Source organism: Microcaecilia unicolor, chromosome 1 (genome assembly GCF_901765095.1).
Source record: "Microcaecilia unicolor chromosome 1, aMicUni1.1, whole genome shotgun sequence".
Taxonomy (NCBI): Eukaryota; Metazoa; Chordata; class Amphibia; order Gymnophiona; family Siphonopidae; genus Microcaecilia; species Microcaecilia unicolor.
In genome coordinates, this window is record NC_044031.1 from 93,820,086 (window position 1) to 93,837,890 (window position 17,805).

General features: G+C 40.4%; 1 protein-coding gene across 3 annotated transcripts in view; it reads left to right on the forward strand.

The window, feature by feature from the left end:
- PARD3 (par-3 family cell polarity regulator) overlaps positions 1 to 17,805 on the forward strand; it is a 1,299,417-nt gene that overhangs the window by 780,309 nt on the left and 501,303 nt on the right. For 2 of the 3 annotated variants that reach the window (XM_030199049.1, XM_030199057.1), the window contains exons 17-18: positions 1,957 to 2,105; positions 12,471 to 12,515. In XM_030199049.1, coding sequence (XP_030054909.1) covers positions 1,957 to 2,105; positions 12,471 to 12,515 — 194 coding nt within the window. The remainder of the gene's footprint in view (positions 1 to 1,956; positions 2,106 to 12,470; positions 12,516 to 17,805) is intronic. The other variant, XM_030199066.1, reaches the window with a different exon arrangement.

Genomic DNA, 17,805 nt, shown 5'->3' on the forward strand with positions numbered 1-17,805 from the left:
AGAGCAAAAAAAAGAAGTACGTAGAACCTTCAAAAACGGGACAGGTCCTTTTATCTCACCACATAAATCAACCTTATACTTCAGGAGACTCAATCTTGTAATTTAGAGACCTGTTACACTAGTGTTCTGAAAAGAAAGGTAGGCAGGTACATTTTCTTCAGAGAATAAGCTCCAAATAGATGTGTTCCTGGGCACCTAAGTAGAGGAGCCTATTAGCCTCCATATGTGCAATTGAACATTTTATAAAACATGCACCTTTATTCAGTGGCATAGGAAGGGGGGGGGGTCCGCCCCGGGTGCACGCGCTCGGGGGGTGCCGGCCCCGCTGGTTCCCTGCTCTCTCTGCCCCGGAACAGGTTACTTCCTGTTCCAGGGCAAAGAGAGCAGGGAACCAGCGGGGCCGACGCAGCTCCGAGTGACGTGCACTCGGGGCGGATCGACCCTCCCGCAGGTAAGAATGCGGTCCCGGGGGGGTGCACCGCAGAGGGGGGGGGATGCGCAGCGGCGACCCGCCCCGGGTGCCATTAGCCCTCGCTACGGCACTGCCTTTATTGCAACTCTGCCAAAGTTGTGCCCCAGGAAATGCCTACATGTGATCTGCATAAAAATAGGTGCTATTGTTTGGCATGCCTACTTTTTAGGTGCAATCCAACCAAATAATTTTGTAAGAGCCTTTTTTATATATTTAACATTTGTTTATACTAGGAATATGCTTTATAAATGTATTTCTGTTTGTCTGAAGTCAGTTCAAGCAAGCTGATTATTCTGTGTTCAGTGCAGGTGTCTGTGACAGCTTGTGGGCAAGTGGCTTAAGTTCATAAAAAGCAAAGAAGTTGCCCATGGAAATGCACTTTGAATGGTCTGTGCTAATATATATATATATATATATATATATATATATATATATATACACACACACTAGTGGAACCAAGCCCATGTCGTCCAAAATGAAACGGACCCTAGGAAGGTTCTCGTCTAAGCGATTTTTCCTCTCTCCCCTGCCCTCCCCTCCATGTCCAGTGATTCTTCCTTCCTTTCCCATCCCTTCCGTGTCCTGCGATTCTGACCTCCCCTTGGCCTCCCCTCCATGTCCAGCGATTCTCCTCTGCCCTGCCCTCCCCTCCATGTGCAGCGATTCTCCTCTTCTCTTCCATCCCAACCGTGTCCCATGATTCTCTCCTCTCCTCCCATCCCATCCATGTCCAATGATTTTCCCCTCCCCTCCCCTCGAGGTCCCGTAATTGTCCTCCCCTCCATGTCCAGTGATTGTCCTGTGCCCTGCCCTCCCATCCGTGTCCTGTGATTCTGCCCTCCCCTGCGATTCTCCTCTACCCTGCCCTCCCATCCATGTCCTGCGATTCTCTCCTCTCCTCCAATCCCATCCCATGTCCATCGATTCTCCTCTGCCCTGCCCTCCCCTCGATGTCCCGCGATTCTGTCCTCCCCTCCAGCGCATCGTTTCATTGCCTACTTGCCTTCAGTTGCTTTAGTTAGGAACATCCTGACATCAGCTCGCCTCCAGCGTTCCTTTTCCTCTCACTGTTCCGCCCTCTGATGTCATTACATCTTTATGCAAGGGCGGGACAGTGAGAGGGAAGAGAACACTGGAGGCTTGCTGACGTCAGGATGTTACGAACCCAGCCAGCCAGCCAGAGAACGTTGGAGGTACAAATTATATAGATAGATGTTCATGCATGTTCTTGTTCAGTGTACGTACCATTTTGCAAAAACCTATAATTCCTGACATAAAAACAAATGAAAGTGGAATGAATGCCTTTTTCATATTCACGTTTTACAGATCTGAAGTTAAATGTGTTGAAGTGCTTATGTTTAGTTTCTAGAATATGACAGATGCGAACAGATTTCAATAGATTTGCTTAAGGTTTAGGAGATGAGGATAGCATGATCTTGATAAATGTGTTTCTGTTTTGTGTTGGTGTTTTTCCTTTTCCTCAGCACCCTCAGTCCAGATGTTGATCCAGTTCTTGCCTTCCAGCGAGAAGGATTTGGACGCCAGAGCATGTCAGAAAAACGCACCAAGCAATTTACAGATGCCAGTCAAATGGAGTTTGTTAAAACAAGAAAATCAAAAAGCATGGATTTAGGTAGTAAAGAAACATCATTTTATGTTTGTATATGCATGTTTAGTTTATGGCACCATTTAAATTTTATAAAAAGTTTGGTGAATTATGTGAAATTTTTGCTGCGCTCTTTAATATAGTAAGAACTCACTGAAGAAATAATTACTAAATAACATTTTCTAAGTTGCTTTCTTTGTTTCTCTTCTGGTAATTGCTTGTGACCTAGCCTTAGGATCTTTTTGTTCAACCTCAGAATCCAACTGTGTTGAGAAATTATTATTTACCAGCAGAGTTTACATTTCCGTTGGAAAGATATTTGTATGTTTGCTCCATTCTAGGTTTGGTGCTTTCACCCCTCAGATGCTGTTGTAAGAGATGGTCTTAGCATTCTGCAAGACTGTTCTTTAAGAAATAGAATTTAAAAGAAATTCTATCTTTATTGGGATTTATTAGCTGCCAATAGCATAACAATAGTAAAATGACCAAGTATAAACATAAATACAATAAATGAGAAAAACTTGAAACAGCAAATTGAAACCTAATAATAGGACTACCATGAAACAGTATAAAAAAATACACATTTAACAGCACTGCATTCAAATAACATAAATGTAATACAATGACAACATACCAATGAAGCACCTAGTATTTCATGTGTGACAACATTTGTGATTCTGCATACTTTATCACCATTGCAACATTAGAGACGTTTAGTTATGACATAAGCTAACATTTGAGGAACACAGAGGTTTAGAATTTTATTCCTTCTAACCCAAAATATTTGCATTGTCATTGTTTCACGAATGAAGTCTAAAGCTGATTAGTAAGTTATTATTGGTGATGTCAGAAGGACAAGCAACAAACGCTGAACAGATATGGAGGAAAGAATTTGAACTGGGCCACTCATAACTAGCAGGGGTGCATGAGATTAGTGGGGTAGATGTTATACTTTTCACAGCAGAGATGTTTGCATGGAACTAACACAGTTGAACATAGACTAGGTACATAGACTAGGTACACGATAAATCCTTAGATATTATGGAAGATCATAGATGTTCTGCTAGCTCCATATGGTTTTGCTCAGTCTTTGGAAACAGGTAAATTCCTTGCTTTTTCATAAAAGTGGTAATTACATGGCAGTGGGTGGTGGATAACTTTATAGAGGTGCAACTAAAGAGAAGAATAGTGTAGTTTCTTGAATCCTGCAAGCTACAAGATCCAAACATGTGTAGTTTTACCAGAGCAAGATCTTGTCAAGCAAATCTGTTGGGTTATCAGAGAATTAGATCAGGGCATGCACTTGATGTGGTACACTTGGATATTAGAAAAGCTTAAGAACGTAGTCGTTCTATACTGAGACAGACCGAAAGTCCACCAAGCCAAGTATCCTGTTTCTAATAGGGACCAAACCAGGTTACAAGTACCTGGCAAGATCCCAAAAGAGTAAAACAGATTTTATGCTGCTTATCCTAGAAATTAGCAATGGATTTTCTCAAGTCCATCTTAATAATATCTTATGGACTTCGTTTTAAGGAAATTATCCAAACTTTTTAAAAACCCTGCTAACCTAACTGCTTTTACTACATTCTGTGGCAACAAATTCCAGAGATTAATTACATGTTAAGTGAAGAAATATTTTGTCTGGTTTGTTTTAAATTTTATTATTTAATAGCTTCATTTTGTGCCCCCTAGTCCAAGTAGTTTTGGAAGGAGTAAACGTGTTTCATATCTACCTGTTCCAGTCCACTCAATATTTTATAGATCTCTATCATATCTCCCCTCAGCCTTCTCTAAGTTGAAGAGACCTAGCTGATTTAGCCTTTCCTCATAGGGAAGTCATCCCATCCCCTTTATTATTTTTGTTGCCCTTCACTTTACCTTTCTAATTCCTATATATATTTTCTGAGATGCGGTGACCAGCATTGCACACAGTATTCGAGGTGCAGTCATTCAACAATACTAAGTATTCCTTTCCTAATTATTCCTAACATTCTATTTGCTTTCTTAGCTACCACTGCATACTGAGCAGAGGATTTCAGTGTATGGTTGTTACTCCTAATGTGGAACCTTGCTTTTGATACTGTCTCAAATAAGAGCAACCTAAGAATGCAACCCAAGATTAACTGGGTTAGAAATTGAATGAGTGATGCACAACAGAGGGTAGCAATAAATAACCTCTCTTGCCTTGGCATGAAATCTATCAGTGGCATGCTTCAGGGATTGATCCTGGCCTAGTTCTGTTAGTATACTAAATGATACTGTAGATGGGGTTATTAGAGAACATAAGGTATGCTATAACTGAGTAAGAGTAAAGGTCCATCAAGGTCACAGGTACCTAACAGTGATCCAAAAGAACACATTCATACTTTGTTGCTTGTATTCTGGGATAAGTAGTAGCTCTAAACCCTTTTTAAACTGTGTTAACCACATTTCTTAGCAACAAACGCCACAGCTTAACTGTGCACTGAGTGAAAAATAACACTTCCTCTGTTTTTGTTTTAAATGTGGTATTCATTAGTTTAATGGTGTGCCCCCCCCTAATCTTAGTACTATTTAAAAGAGTAAACAACCTTTTCATATTTATCCATTCCACCCATTTCGTTATTATATAGAATTGTGCAATATCTCTTTTCTAAGCTGAAGAATTCTAATGTCTTTATCCTTTCATCATAGGGGAGTTATTCTTGCCCCTTTATCATTGTGATTGCACTTCCCTATATTTTTTCTATTTCCATTATGTCTTTTCTGAGATGAGGCATCCAGAACAGCACACAGTACTCATGGTGCAGTCCTACTATTGATTTGTACAGAGACACTACAGTAATCTCATAAGTACATAAGTAATGCCACACTGGGAAAAGACCAAGAGTCCATCGAGCCCAGCATCCTGTCCACGACAGTGGCCAATCCAGGCCAAGGGCACCTGGCAAGCTCCCGAACGTACCAACATTCTATACATGTTATTCCCTGGAATTGTGGATTTTTCCCAAGTCCATTTAGTAGCGGTTTATGGACTTCTAACCCCTTTTTAAACTCTGCCAAGCTAATTGCCTTCACCACGTTCCTCCGGCAACGAATTCCAGAGTTTAATTACGCGTTGGGTGAAGAAACATTTTCTCTGATTTGTTTTAAATTTACTACACTGTAGTTTCATCGCATGCCCCCTAGTCCTAGTATTTTTAGAAAGCGTGAACAGAAGCTGTTTTATTCTCCTTTCTTTCCCATAAATGAGCTGAGTATTTCAATGTTTTGCCCTTAATGACTCAAAGATCCTTTACCTGAGTGATGATTCCTCATAGGGAGGCCATTATTGTGTACCTGTAGTTAGGATTATTTTTCCTGATATGCATCACTTTGTAATTGTCCGTATTAAATTTCATCTGCCATTTTGGTGCCTGGTCTCTTACTGTGCAAAGGCTTACAATTACTAATGGTTTAACAATTTTGCATAAATTTGCATCATCTGCATATTAATCACCTCATTATTGCAACCTTTTCAAGATCATTTATAAAATGTAAAAAAACAAAAACACATTTTCAGCATAGATCTCTGGAGGATTCTACTATTTATCTTCCTCCATTACAAAAAATTGATCATTTAGACCTGTTCGCTGTTTCCTATCTTTCAACCAGTTCCCAGTTCAAGATAGAACATTTGCTGTATCCCAGTGGTTCCCAGTCCTGGAGGCACCCCAGCCAGTCAGGTTTTCAGGATATCCACAATGAATATTCATGAGAGATTTGCATGCACTGTCTCCACTGTATGCAAATCTCTCTCATTAATATTCATTGTGGGTATCCTGAAAACCTGACTGGCTGGGGTGTCTCCAGGGCCAGGTTTGGGAACCATTGCTCTATCCCATGACTTTTTAATTTCCTTGGAATTCTGTCATGAGATATTTTGTTTAATGTGTTATGGAAACCCAGATACACTGTGGAATTAATTTTAGAATCTGCTGCATTAGTGGATGTGATCAAGCTATGTCTAAAACACAGCAGCTTTAGAAAGGGAAAGTGCACATATACGTCACCTTCTAAAACTGCTTCTTATTTATTTATTTCTAAAACTTATACTTATTCTCAATAAAACATACATAATAAAAATCTTGATATACTGGTTACTTTTTCTACTCTTTCTATCAAGACACAGAAGTCATTTCACCAATGCATTTGAATTCATCTATAATATGCCTGTGATTATACACACCTAGGCAAACCCATATACTACTACTACTTGACATTTCTAAAGGCGCTACTAGGGTTACGCAGCGCTGGTACAATTTAACATAGAAGCACAGTCCCTGCTCAAAGGAACTTACAATCTAAAGGACAAATGTACAGTCAGTCAATAGGGGCAGTCTAGATTTCCTGAAGGTATAAGGTTAGGTGCCGAAAACAACATTGAAGAGGTGGGCTTTGAGCAAAGATTTGAAGATGGGTAGGGTGGGGGCTTGGCGTAAGGGCTCAGGAAATTGATTCCAAGCATAGGGTGAGGCGAGGCAGAATGAGCTGAGCCTGGAGTTGGCGGTGGTGGAGAAGGGTACTGAGAGGAGGGATTTGTCCTGTGAGCGGAGGATACGGGCGGGAACATAAGGGGAAATGAGATACCAAAATAATCCTTTACTTAGAATCTCAATACTTTGTTCATAATGCTCCAAACCTCACACTTTCCACTATGTATAATAACAAAAAAACTTTCAAAACCCTTATACAACAAACGCATACGTACTAATGTCCCATTGTCAATTACTGATAAGCATTCCTACCTGCCCCACCCATAGTTTATATCAATGCCTGCTCAGTTGTCAATAAAACTGAAATCATTAAAGATTGGATAACAGAAGCTCAATTTGGTCTAGACTTTATCTCTGAAACTGGCTATATGCAAAGATGATCCAGCAGTCCTAGACATATGTCCACCTGGATACTCCATTCTTCTTTTCCCCAGAGCCAAAAAGAGAGAAGGTGGCATAGCTATATTTATAAATCATTCCTCCAGGTAAAAACTATTACTGAATTTCAAATCCTCTAACCTAGAAATTGTTTGTCTGCTCTATAAAAGACGATTTCTTGTCCAAATCTATCTGCCTCCTATTACTATATCGTCCTCCCAATAGCTGGAACCTGGCTGAGGCCGACCTTACTGAATTTATATCCAACATATGTGTACAATATCATTATGATTGGAGATATCGGTTTACATCTTGAAAATGCTACTAATCTACAGACTAAACAATTCCTTGATTTCCTTAATGTCTGGCAATTCTCACTCTTTAAAGGAATGTTCTCCCACATCAATGGACATCAGCTAGATTTATTAGCAACCAGATTTACAGACCCTATTAACTTTCACATATCTGAGCCACAATGATCCCCGATAACTTGGTCAGATCATAGCAGCCTTTCGTTCAAGCTGAACTGGAAGTAATCCACCCAGTCATCTAAGCCTACTAACACATCACATAACTTCAGAAGCAGAGGTAAAATTGACCCCTCAAGATTTTGGTCAAACGAACAATTTTGGTAACTTACTTTCCTATAATCCATCTACTATTTTCATCCAACAATGGAACAACACTTGCAAAACTGTTCTAGACGAATTTGTACCAATTACAAACAAATCCTGACTAAAAAAGAAGTTATTTCCATGGTTTAACGATGACCTATTAATGAAACGTAAATGTAGAAAACATGAAAGAATTTGGATCAAAAACAAATCCAATGAACAATGGACTAATTGGAAATAAAATATCCTAAAATCATGCAAGAGCATGATTATCAAATAAAAAAACCACTTACTATTCAAAGCTTATAGGCAAAGGAACAGTTAATCCATGAAAATTTTACACACTAGTAAATAAGCTATTGAATACTCAACCTGTAACTACTACAAATGAACCCACTCTAACAGCTGATCAATTGGCATTATATTTTGAGCAGAAAATAACTATCAGACAAGAACTAAGTAACTCCCTAACATTAATAGATCATTTTTTAATCTATGATCCTTCACCACTATGCTCCCAAGCAAACAGAATCTGATCAGCCTTTCAACCACTTACAACTGATCAGGTACTCTTCACAAATACGCTAAATCACAATGCCTACTTGATGACTGCACTAGTTATCTTCTCAAATCAGCCCCTAATTTACTCATAAGCTATTTGCACTCAAACATAACTTTCATTCTATCTCAGGGCCTATTCCCCCCTCAAAATGGCAACATTATTTTGACTCCCATCTGAAGAATACCCAAACCAGCCTGTGTAGTCTCTAACTACAGACCAGTGGCTTCAATCCTATTGATGGTAAAGGAATGGAGGGATTAGTCATGCACCAACTAAGGGACTACCAACTTCACTCTATACATAGCTCACAGTCCGGTTTTTGACCTTCTCACAATACTGAAACTGTTCTCACCACCCTTCTAGCTAAATTTAGACGAGAACTTAGCTTTGGCAATAAAATATTAATACTCCGATTTGATATGTCCAGTGCCCTTGACACTGTTGATCATAATATCCTTCAAAAAATCCCTGACTATTACAGAATCTGTGGAGCTGTGTTAAAATGGTTCTCAGTCTTCCTAAGATCTAGATCATACTAAATGAAGCAATCAGGTACAATTTCATCAGCATGGCCCCCTGTTTGTGGATTAATAGGTTTCAATATACTGGAATGTGGTATAGAAAAATTCCAATCCAAAAAGCAGCACAAAGTATACAATGGAGAGGGACAAAGTACACAGCAAAACAATCCAAAAAAGAAGCACAAAGGGCTCTCAAGAAAGGTACAACGGGTCATGTACATGGTCGTGTTTTGGTGTAAAACATGCCTGCTTCGAGTCAATTCAACAGGATAGCACAAATAACATAAACTGTTACTCAAAAAGTAATGCTCAGTGTATTATCAATCCACTCTGGGAATGGAAAAACATCGACTTGATGTGGTACAAACCGCCATGAATACGTGCCAGGTATCTTATCTTTATATACTACTTACAAGTTAATTAAAACAATCAGTGCAATGTACAAACAACAACAAAAAAAACCCAAACCACCCCTCCCTATAACCATATAATGGTCAAGAGGATAAATAAGCAGATCATCAAATTATACATCAAAGTTGACAAGAGAATAAACAATAAATGGGCTGACCATGGAATCAAAGGACAAATAGCGCAAACTTTTTTGACAAAAATAGTGAATCACTGTTCACCTACTGAAGTGAGTTATAACAAATTTAGGAAATGTAAGGGCCTTTACCAACTGCTAGTACACAACAGTGGCTATGGAATTTTGAGGCACTATTGCAGTTAACGTATGGTAATCCTCGTGTTAGTGCTTTTTGTGATAGGGGGTGTAATGAGTGGAGAATGGGCATGGGAGGCATTTTTGTGATTAGCATGCCTGCAAATAACATGCCACTAAGTGGCATATTTGCAGATAGTGCAGGACCACTTACTGCCTCTCTTAAATAGGAGGCGCTAAGTGCTACCATGCTAGCGCCAAACACAGGGCCAGATGCACTAAACTTAACAAGCCAGCAACATGGTTTTTAAAACCAGTTCTAGCCAGTCTAGCGAGCAGGTAGTAAACAATACATGCACAAAAGGGTTCCCCCAGCCATTTTCCTGTTACGGTAGCAGCTAACCGAAAACGGAAGCATATGATCTAAAGTTATTATAGTGAGCTAATTAGTATTATAATGTGCATGCAAGGCAGAATGCACAGCTGTTTTCCGACACCAGTCACCGTGGAAACCTAACGGGAGGTCTGCACCTCTCGTTAATGCCTGGATGGAGCTGCTCTGAGCGGGACCCTTGCAAAGATCAAGGGAGACCAGTGGAAGAGGAGGACGCCCATCGCAAAAATCAGAAGAAAAAAAAAACGTCCCAAGTGCTCATCAGGGACGTCCTTTGAAGTGCCTAACACTTGGACATCCTTCACTCAAAAAAAAAAAAAAGGACGTCCCTGACAAGCACTTGGACATTTTTTTTTCTTCAGATTTTTTGATGGGCGTCCTTTTCTTGGCACTAAGGTGCCTGAAATGACCACCGCCGGAGAGAATCGGGGGATTGGGATGTGCAAGGACGTCCAAATCAAAATTTGGACATCCCTTTCGATTATGCCCCTCCAGGTCTCTCTCAGCCAAACACAGCGCGTTTAGCTGTCACTGGTGTAAGCTAAATGCGCTGTGATTGGCTGAGAGAGACCTGGAGGGACATAATTTAAAGGGACGTCCAATAGTTTTGATTTGGGCGTCCTCGCACATCCGGATCCCCAATTCTCTCTTCCTAGGGTCCCGCTCTCTCCCTCTGCTGCATAATGCCCGGCAATTTATTGGTTGTAGGCTATTATGAAGCCATCTTTGGCATGCGCAGAACAGCCAGCATAACGCTTGGCTGCTCTGCACATGCTCAGCTGGCCGACTGGCTTCCCCTCCTTAGGAAGGAAATCACGTGCAAATTAGCTAACAGCGAGCAGCTCATTTGTGATTTCCTTCATGCATGCCCGTTTTTTTTTACAATTCGCTAAGGGATCCGTAAGGGAGGGCTCTTTCCGTGGAGTTAGTGCATCTGTCTCACAGTAAATTAACACAGCATCTGTAATGGAAATGCTGTGAATGCCCCAGTGTTGCCACGTTAAATTTCAGCTACTGTAAGCCATGGTAACTGTAGATTTACCACAACTTCCTAAAGGTTCCCCTTAGTATTGTTTCAGAAAGCCTACCCATTATTCAGTTGACTGAAGCTGGCCTTGGTAAGGCTTCTCGGAAGTACTGTACACTATTCACATCAGGTAAGCATGAAATAGTATGTTTATACTCTCAGCTCTGACAATGCTATCCACATAGGTTTTTTTTTTTTTGTTTTGTTTTTTTAATCTAGGAAGAGCAAGAGAGTTTTTAAATGCCGTTTATTTTCAGTGGTCCATATGGGTGTATTCGTACTATATATCTAATACACAAAAAGAAAACACAGACACACTCGTGTGTTGATATGTTTCAATAACCAGTAACTGTAGATCACTGACGCATGGTAGAGCACATAGCATTGCTTCACAGGTTTTATTTTAAAATGCATTTTATAGATGTATTTTTTTTTAATAGAAATATTTATTCTAATGCCACTTTTCACTTAAGTAGTGATCCTTGGTCATGGAAAGCTTAGAAGCTTACATCTATATTTGCTGAGAGAGAATCTTACTTGCTTGTGTTTGTATGTTGTCAATACATACAATCTTCTGAAAGCCAAAGTGTAGTATGTGTGTCTGATGTGAAACAGAGAAAATGACAAGTTAATTTTAATGTGCTTATTATAAATCACCAATAATATATCAAATTTTCATGTTTTAATAGTAAAGCATCAAAACTGCTTAGCTGTTATTGCCATAAATCAGTGTGCTGTGCTGTGCTGTGCTATATATATATATATATATATATATAGGAAAAATTGCACATACAGCGATTTTGCTTTTAGGCAACAGTACAGAGATACGCCCAACTATAATGATTTCCTTGCTTTAGAGTAATTACTGAAAGCAAAATTGCCTTGAAGACATCAGCGATTATTTATTTTACCATTTTTAAGTGCACATAATATGAATTAGACCAATCATCATTTATATGTGGTACTTTTTTATATTTCTAGAGTATAGTTTTAATGAAAATTGTAGGGAAGCAAAGGGTGATAATTACAGTTATGATGTTCAGGATTGGGCACAACAAGGAATATATTGTGAATAGGCAACAGGAAAAAAAGGAGACAAGTATTCTTCAAAGTTTCACAATTCATACAAATATCAGGAATGACAAAACTATGTTGAATGCTTCCTTTTCCAGTGATTGGAATCATGCATTGAAATTCATGCCCTGAAGCTAATGCTGATGTGAATAATTTGAACCCTAAATAGAAAGGGAGTGATTTGAACCTTTGATACTGTTGCATACTATCCATACGTAACCATTAAGTGGGTATCTAAAATGTTTGAATCCAGCTTCCCCCAAAATACAGAACATCAAGGGTCTTTATTTGATGAAATACACAAGTAGAGTAAGTGCCATTCCCCTATAATAATGCTTCTGGATATTTTAATTGAAACTAATAACTTAAAGTACAAATAAATCTGGTAATAATTTGCCTTGGCTATCGTGAAATGCTAACACGTAACATACATGCCTGGGATTTGAATTGTCTGACAGAACTGCATGAAGATTACCAGTATGCTGCCATAGTTTTGTCAAGAATGCTTTAATGCTGATAATTATATGCATGGTTTGAAGCTGCAGACTCCCTCCTACTTACAAAAACATAAAATAAGAATGTTTTGATGCATGTGGAATGTGGGCACTAACCGGCCTAATCGTTATACGTTTACCTTTTAACAGTAGCAGACGAGACTAAGCTCAGTAGAATGGCTGACCAGAATGCAGGTAAGAATTGACAGAATTGCTGTTTCCATAGCAACTTTGGTGAAAGCAGCTTACCACAATTACAGAACTGCCAATCAAATTGCATGAGAACATGAATATGCTAATTCTTGCATGGCTATATATATTTGTCATTACTCTCTCCACTATTGTGAATGAACAAACTATATAAAACCACAAATAGTCGGAGGTAGAAGAATCTGAGTGGTCTTTATATATCCTGTGCATAATTAGAACTATTTCAATTGTATATGCTTCATGGTATACTATCATCTTATTTTAAAAACATGCAGTCCTTGTTTTTTTTTTTTTTTGCAACATTTAGGGGAAAACTTATCAATGTGGGCTACTATTAAGTCAGGTTATTATAGCACAGGGACCCATTTTATGCAATGAGTCCCTGTACTAAAATAACCCAACTTAACAGTACCCACGTTGATAGTTTCCCTTGTTCTGAATAGAACTTGAACTTCTGGTAGGCTGCAAAAATGTGTTCTACACAGATATTGTGCAACTAGTTTTGTGACAGAAGCAATTGTATTGAGCCAATGTTTTTGACAGGATTAGGATAGTCAAATGCTGTTCAATATTTCCTAAGTGTCACAGTTTGGGAATATGCTGGTAGGATAGGTGCATACACATTTTAATTGTAGCACCATCAGACAGAATAGACAATTCCTTGAATGCTAACTAGCATGTGTTGAGCTCCAAGATTGTAGGATAGGTGGTTTTCAAGTGAATTGTACTATTAATTATTAGAGTGCACAGGATCACTAGTGAATAAAGAATTCACTTACAACAAAAGAAAGTACTACTTGACACATGCAAGCATCAAATCTATTCTAACCAGAAAATATGTCCAGAAGATTTATTCAATAAATTATGTAACAGATCCACTTTTCATATGATTCAACCCAGAATTTATAGTTCTCTAAATTACTTTTTTCTAAGCAATTAAAATAATGCATCTTCTACGATTGCAAGCTTTCATGACTTATTAATATTGTAGCTTCTGACCTTTGAAATGTTATTTTAATTAGGCTGTAACCAATGTGATGTGGTAGTGGTACCTTAATGACTTCACCATTTAAACCTGAACTTGTCACTAAATTCTTATCTTATTCTTGTAACTGAATATCAAGTGGGGTTTTTTTAACGTATAACTAAGAATTCCCTTAAAAATGTGTCGAACTGTGCATTTTAGAACAAGACCTGTAAAGACTGCTAGCCCATCTAATGAGAATGGGCATTTTTACTAAAGCAAAAATACATGTGTGGTAATTGCAGAGGCTTTAGGGTAATTGTTGGGGGCATACTTATGTTTTTTGCAGTTACCACACATTAAGGCTATTTGCAAATTAATACAGTTATACTTACCGCCTCCTCTTGAAGAGACAGTAAATGCACTCCTGTTAACTGCATAAGTGACAGCATGAGGTAAATACGGCGCACTAACTGAAATGTGCAGTCCACACCCATGTTTCATCCATAACCTGCCCAGTTCCCACTTCAAACACAACATGCCATTAATACACGAATCAGCATATAGTATCTGTCATGGTAACAGATACCACACTCTTGCGGTAATAGTGCATGCTAATTTGCATGTTAACCGATGAATACACTTTACTGAACGAACCCTAATATTCTTATGGGTTGGTTAAGGCTCCTTTAAAAATCAATTTGTTTGCTTTTTGACTTGCTTTTTGAATTGGCATTATCAGTAAAACTTGATATAATGTCCAATATATTTATCTTTAGATCCCAGATGAAGGGCTGGGAGTAGGACCACGGAATACAATCACTAATAGGAATGAATGTGTGGTAGACCTGGACGGATTCTTAGAACACTGCGTTTGTGAGTGGCTAGCTAAAATAAGCATAGACAAAGTGAAGGGGCCTGATGGAATACATCCAACTGTACTCCAGGAACTTGGAGAAGTTCTAGAGGCTTCTTTCAAACTTTTTGATACTTCTTTAGAGTCTGGAGTGGTCCCAGAGGATTGGAGAAGGGCGGATGTGATTCCTGTCCTCAAAAGCTGAAGTAAGGAGGAGGTTAGGAATTACAGGCCTGTGAGTCTGGCCTCTGTGGTTAGGAAATTAATGGAAATGCTTCTAAAGCAGAGGATTGTGAAGTTTCTGGAATCAAATGAATTGCAAGACCCAAGGCAGCATGGTTTCACTAGAAGTAGGTCTTGCCAGGCGAATCTTACTAATGTATTTGACTGGGTGACCAAACAATTCGATTTAGGGGGAGTGCTAGATGTGGTCTACTTAGATTTTAGCAAAACCTTTGACACGGTCCTGCATGAGCAACTGAAATAAATTGATTGCTCTCAGTATTGGCCCTAAAGTGACTGACTGGGTTAGAAAATGGTTACGTGGAAGGAGGCAGAGGGAAGTGGTAAATGGAATTTGATCTGAGGAAAATGATATTATCAGTGGTATGCCACAGGGCCTCTGAGAGAGAAAGTTGGACTCCACCGCCACCAAGCAGTGATTGAGAAAGACTGCTCTGCTGGCTATGGGTCCTTCCTCCTGCCATGTCTCGCCTCTTGTGAAGTAGTTTCCTGTTTCCATATAGATGGGAAGTGGAAGGAAGGAGGACCCGTGTCTGCCAGAACAGTCTCTCTTGATCACTGGTGCCAGGCCCTTGGAGGCCGAGCCTGGGGAAGTGTAAGATAAAATAATACTTAACAGAGTTTCATATGTAGTATTAATTAGGTATAAAATCTCTTTTATTTCAGAAGTATGGTTAATTTATGTGTAGTTGATACCTGCTGTATATTTTGCGGTGCATTTTAATTGCATTATTAAAAATATGGTTTAAATACTTAACTGTAGAAATATAATTGATTTTCTAAATACTTTTTCTTTGCCCAGATTAAGCTATGTAATCTTTAGTAGGTTTACAGTTTAGTTCAGATATTAGATTCAGTGGCAGCTGTGCCTGGGTAATTTCTTAAGTCATAATGGCTGTATATATTTATCCATGCCATGCGCACCTAGCTTTTCTTTCCAGAAGGAATGAACTAGCAGAAGAGAGGGTCAAAGGGTACAGAAGCAAGGACAGCAAAAAAGAAGCACACAAACCTCCAAGTGTGAAGGGAATGAGTATTCTTGTAGGGCTGTACTTCTGTCCATCGAGACAGAATGAACAGACAGATGAAGAAATGTTTACAGAGATTTGAAAAGCTGACAAATTGGGAACATTATAATAATGGGTGATTTCAATTACCCCAATATTGACTGGATAAATGTTACATCAGGGACTGCCATGGAGATATAAACAACTGCTTCTTGGAGCAACTGGTCCAGGAACTGACAAGAGGAGGAGCCATTTTGGATCTGATCCTTGGTGGCGCATAGGGCATAGTGCAAGAGGTGGCAGTGTTGGGTCTCTTGGGAAACAGTGATCATAACATGATTAAGTTTGAGCTACTATCTGGGATGAACCTGCAAAGGATATCTATTGTAGCTGCATTTAATTTTCGAAAGGGCGACTATAATAAAATAAGGAAAATGGTTAAAAAGAAGCTAAAAGGATTGGCTGCTAAGGTTAGGACACTAAATCAGGCATGGGCGTTATTCAGTCCAGGTGCATTCCACGCATTTGCAAAGGTGGAAAGAAGAAAAAATGACAGACAGCATGGTTAAATGGTAAAGTAAAAGAGGCTATTACAGTCAAAAGATTGTCCTTCAAGGAATGGAAAAAGGATCCAAATGAAGAAAATAAGAAGCAACAATAGCACTGGCAAGTCAGTTGCAAAGCATTAGTAAAGAAGGCTAAAAGAGAATATGAAGAGAAACTTGCTGCAGAGGCTAAAACTCACAGTAACAACTTTTTCAGGTACATCAGAAGCAAAAAGCCTGCAAAGGAATCCGTGGGACTGTTAGATCACAAAAGAATAAAAACGATACTCAGGGAGGGCAAGGCCATAGCGGAGAAACTGAATGAATTCTTTGCTTCAATCTTTACGGAAGACGATATGAGATCTGCCTGTACTGGAAATGGTTTTCAAGGGTGAAGATGTGCCATGTTTGTGAGTCCCTGTGCCGAGCGGAGCACAGATGAGAGAGATTCGAACCTGGGCTCTGCTAGGCGGCCGAGCAACCCCAAAACTTCACCTGCGGTGACCGCCGTTCCCCGGGGGTTGAGCCCCCAGGTGCGGGTGGCCGGCAGGACTTCAGTAGGTCAGGAGAAAAGGGTGCAGAGGAATCGGCCAGAAGTAAGCGAGCGAGGCTCCCAGGCATAGGCAGAAGTCAGAGGCCAAAGGTAATCTGGGTCCGAGCAAGGGTCAGAGGCAGGCAGCAGGCAGAGAGTAATCCGGGTCCGAGCAAGGGTCAGAGGCAGGCAGCAGGCAGAGAGTAATCTGGGTCCAAGCAAGGGTCAGAGGCAGGCAGTAGGCAGAGAGTAATCCGGGTCTGAGCAAGGGTCAGAGGCAGGAGCAAGTAATACAGCAACGAACGGAGAGAGTGAAACGCCTACCTTAGTAGAAGCCGAAGCGACGAGGCAGGGGAGCAGCGTCCTGAAGTAGAGCAGATCATCGCCGCTGAGAGAGATCAGTTGTGAAGGAGCACTGCCATAGGCTGGAAGGCCGAGGAGGGAGGAGCGCAGGAGTCTGCCTGCGGGGGAAACCAATCCCCGCAGCATAGGGAGGCGGGCCCATGGACCCAAATGGCCCCCGGAGTACTTTCGGTGGTATGAGGTGGAATGCTGAACCACCGCAGCTGTGCGTCGGACATCAGGAGAGCGGACGTCCCCGCGCCGCTGGAGGACCCGGCCACACCAGTGGAAAGCACTTCGGCGTCAAGACAGTGGGGCGTCCTCATGCTGCCGAAGACCTCGCCATCTGGAGCCCTTCTGAGGAGACGATATACCCCAGAAAGGGGATCATCTGCTGGTGGAATGCACACTTCTCCAGCTTCGCAAAAAGGTGATGGTTCCGTAGCCGTTGAAGAACGGTGCAGACATGGTGTACATGGTCTCGAACGGAGGTAGAAAAAAAATCAAAATGTCATCCAGATACACTATGACGGAGGCATACAGGAGGTCCTGAAAGATGAAATTAATGAAGCCTTGGAATAAAGCTGGGGTGTTACAGAGGCCGAAAGGCATGACCAGGTACTCGAAGTGACCCTCATGAGTGTTAAAGGCGGTCTTCCATTCATCTCCCTGGCGGATATGGATCAGGTTGTAGGCTCCTCAGAGATCTAACTTAGTAAAAATTACCGCCCCCTGCAGGCGGTCAAACAACTCAGGAATAAGCGAGAGCGGATACTGGTTCTTTAT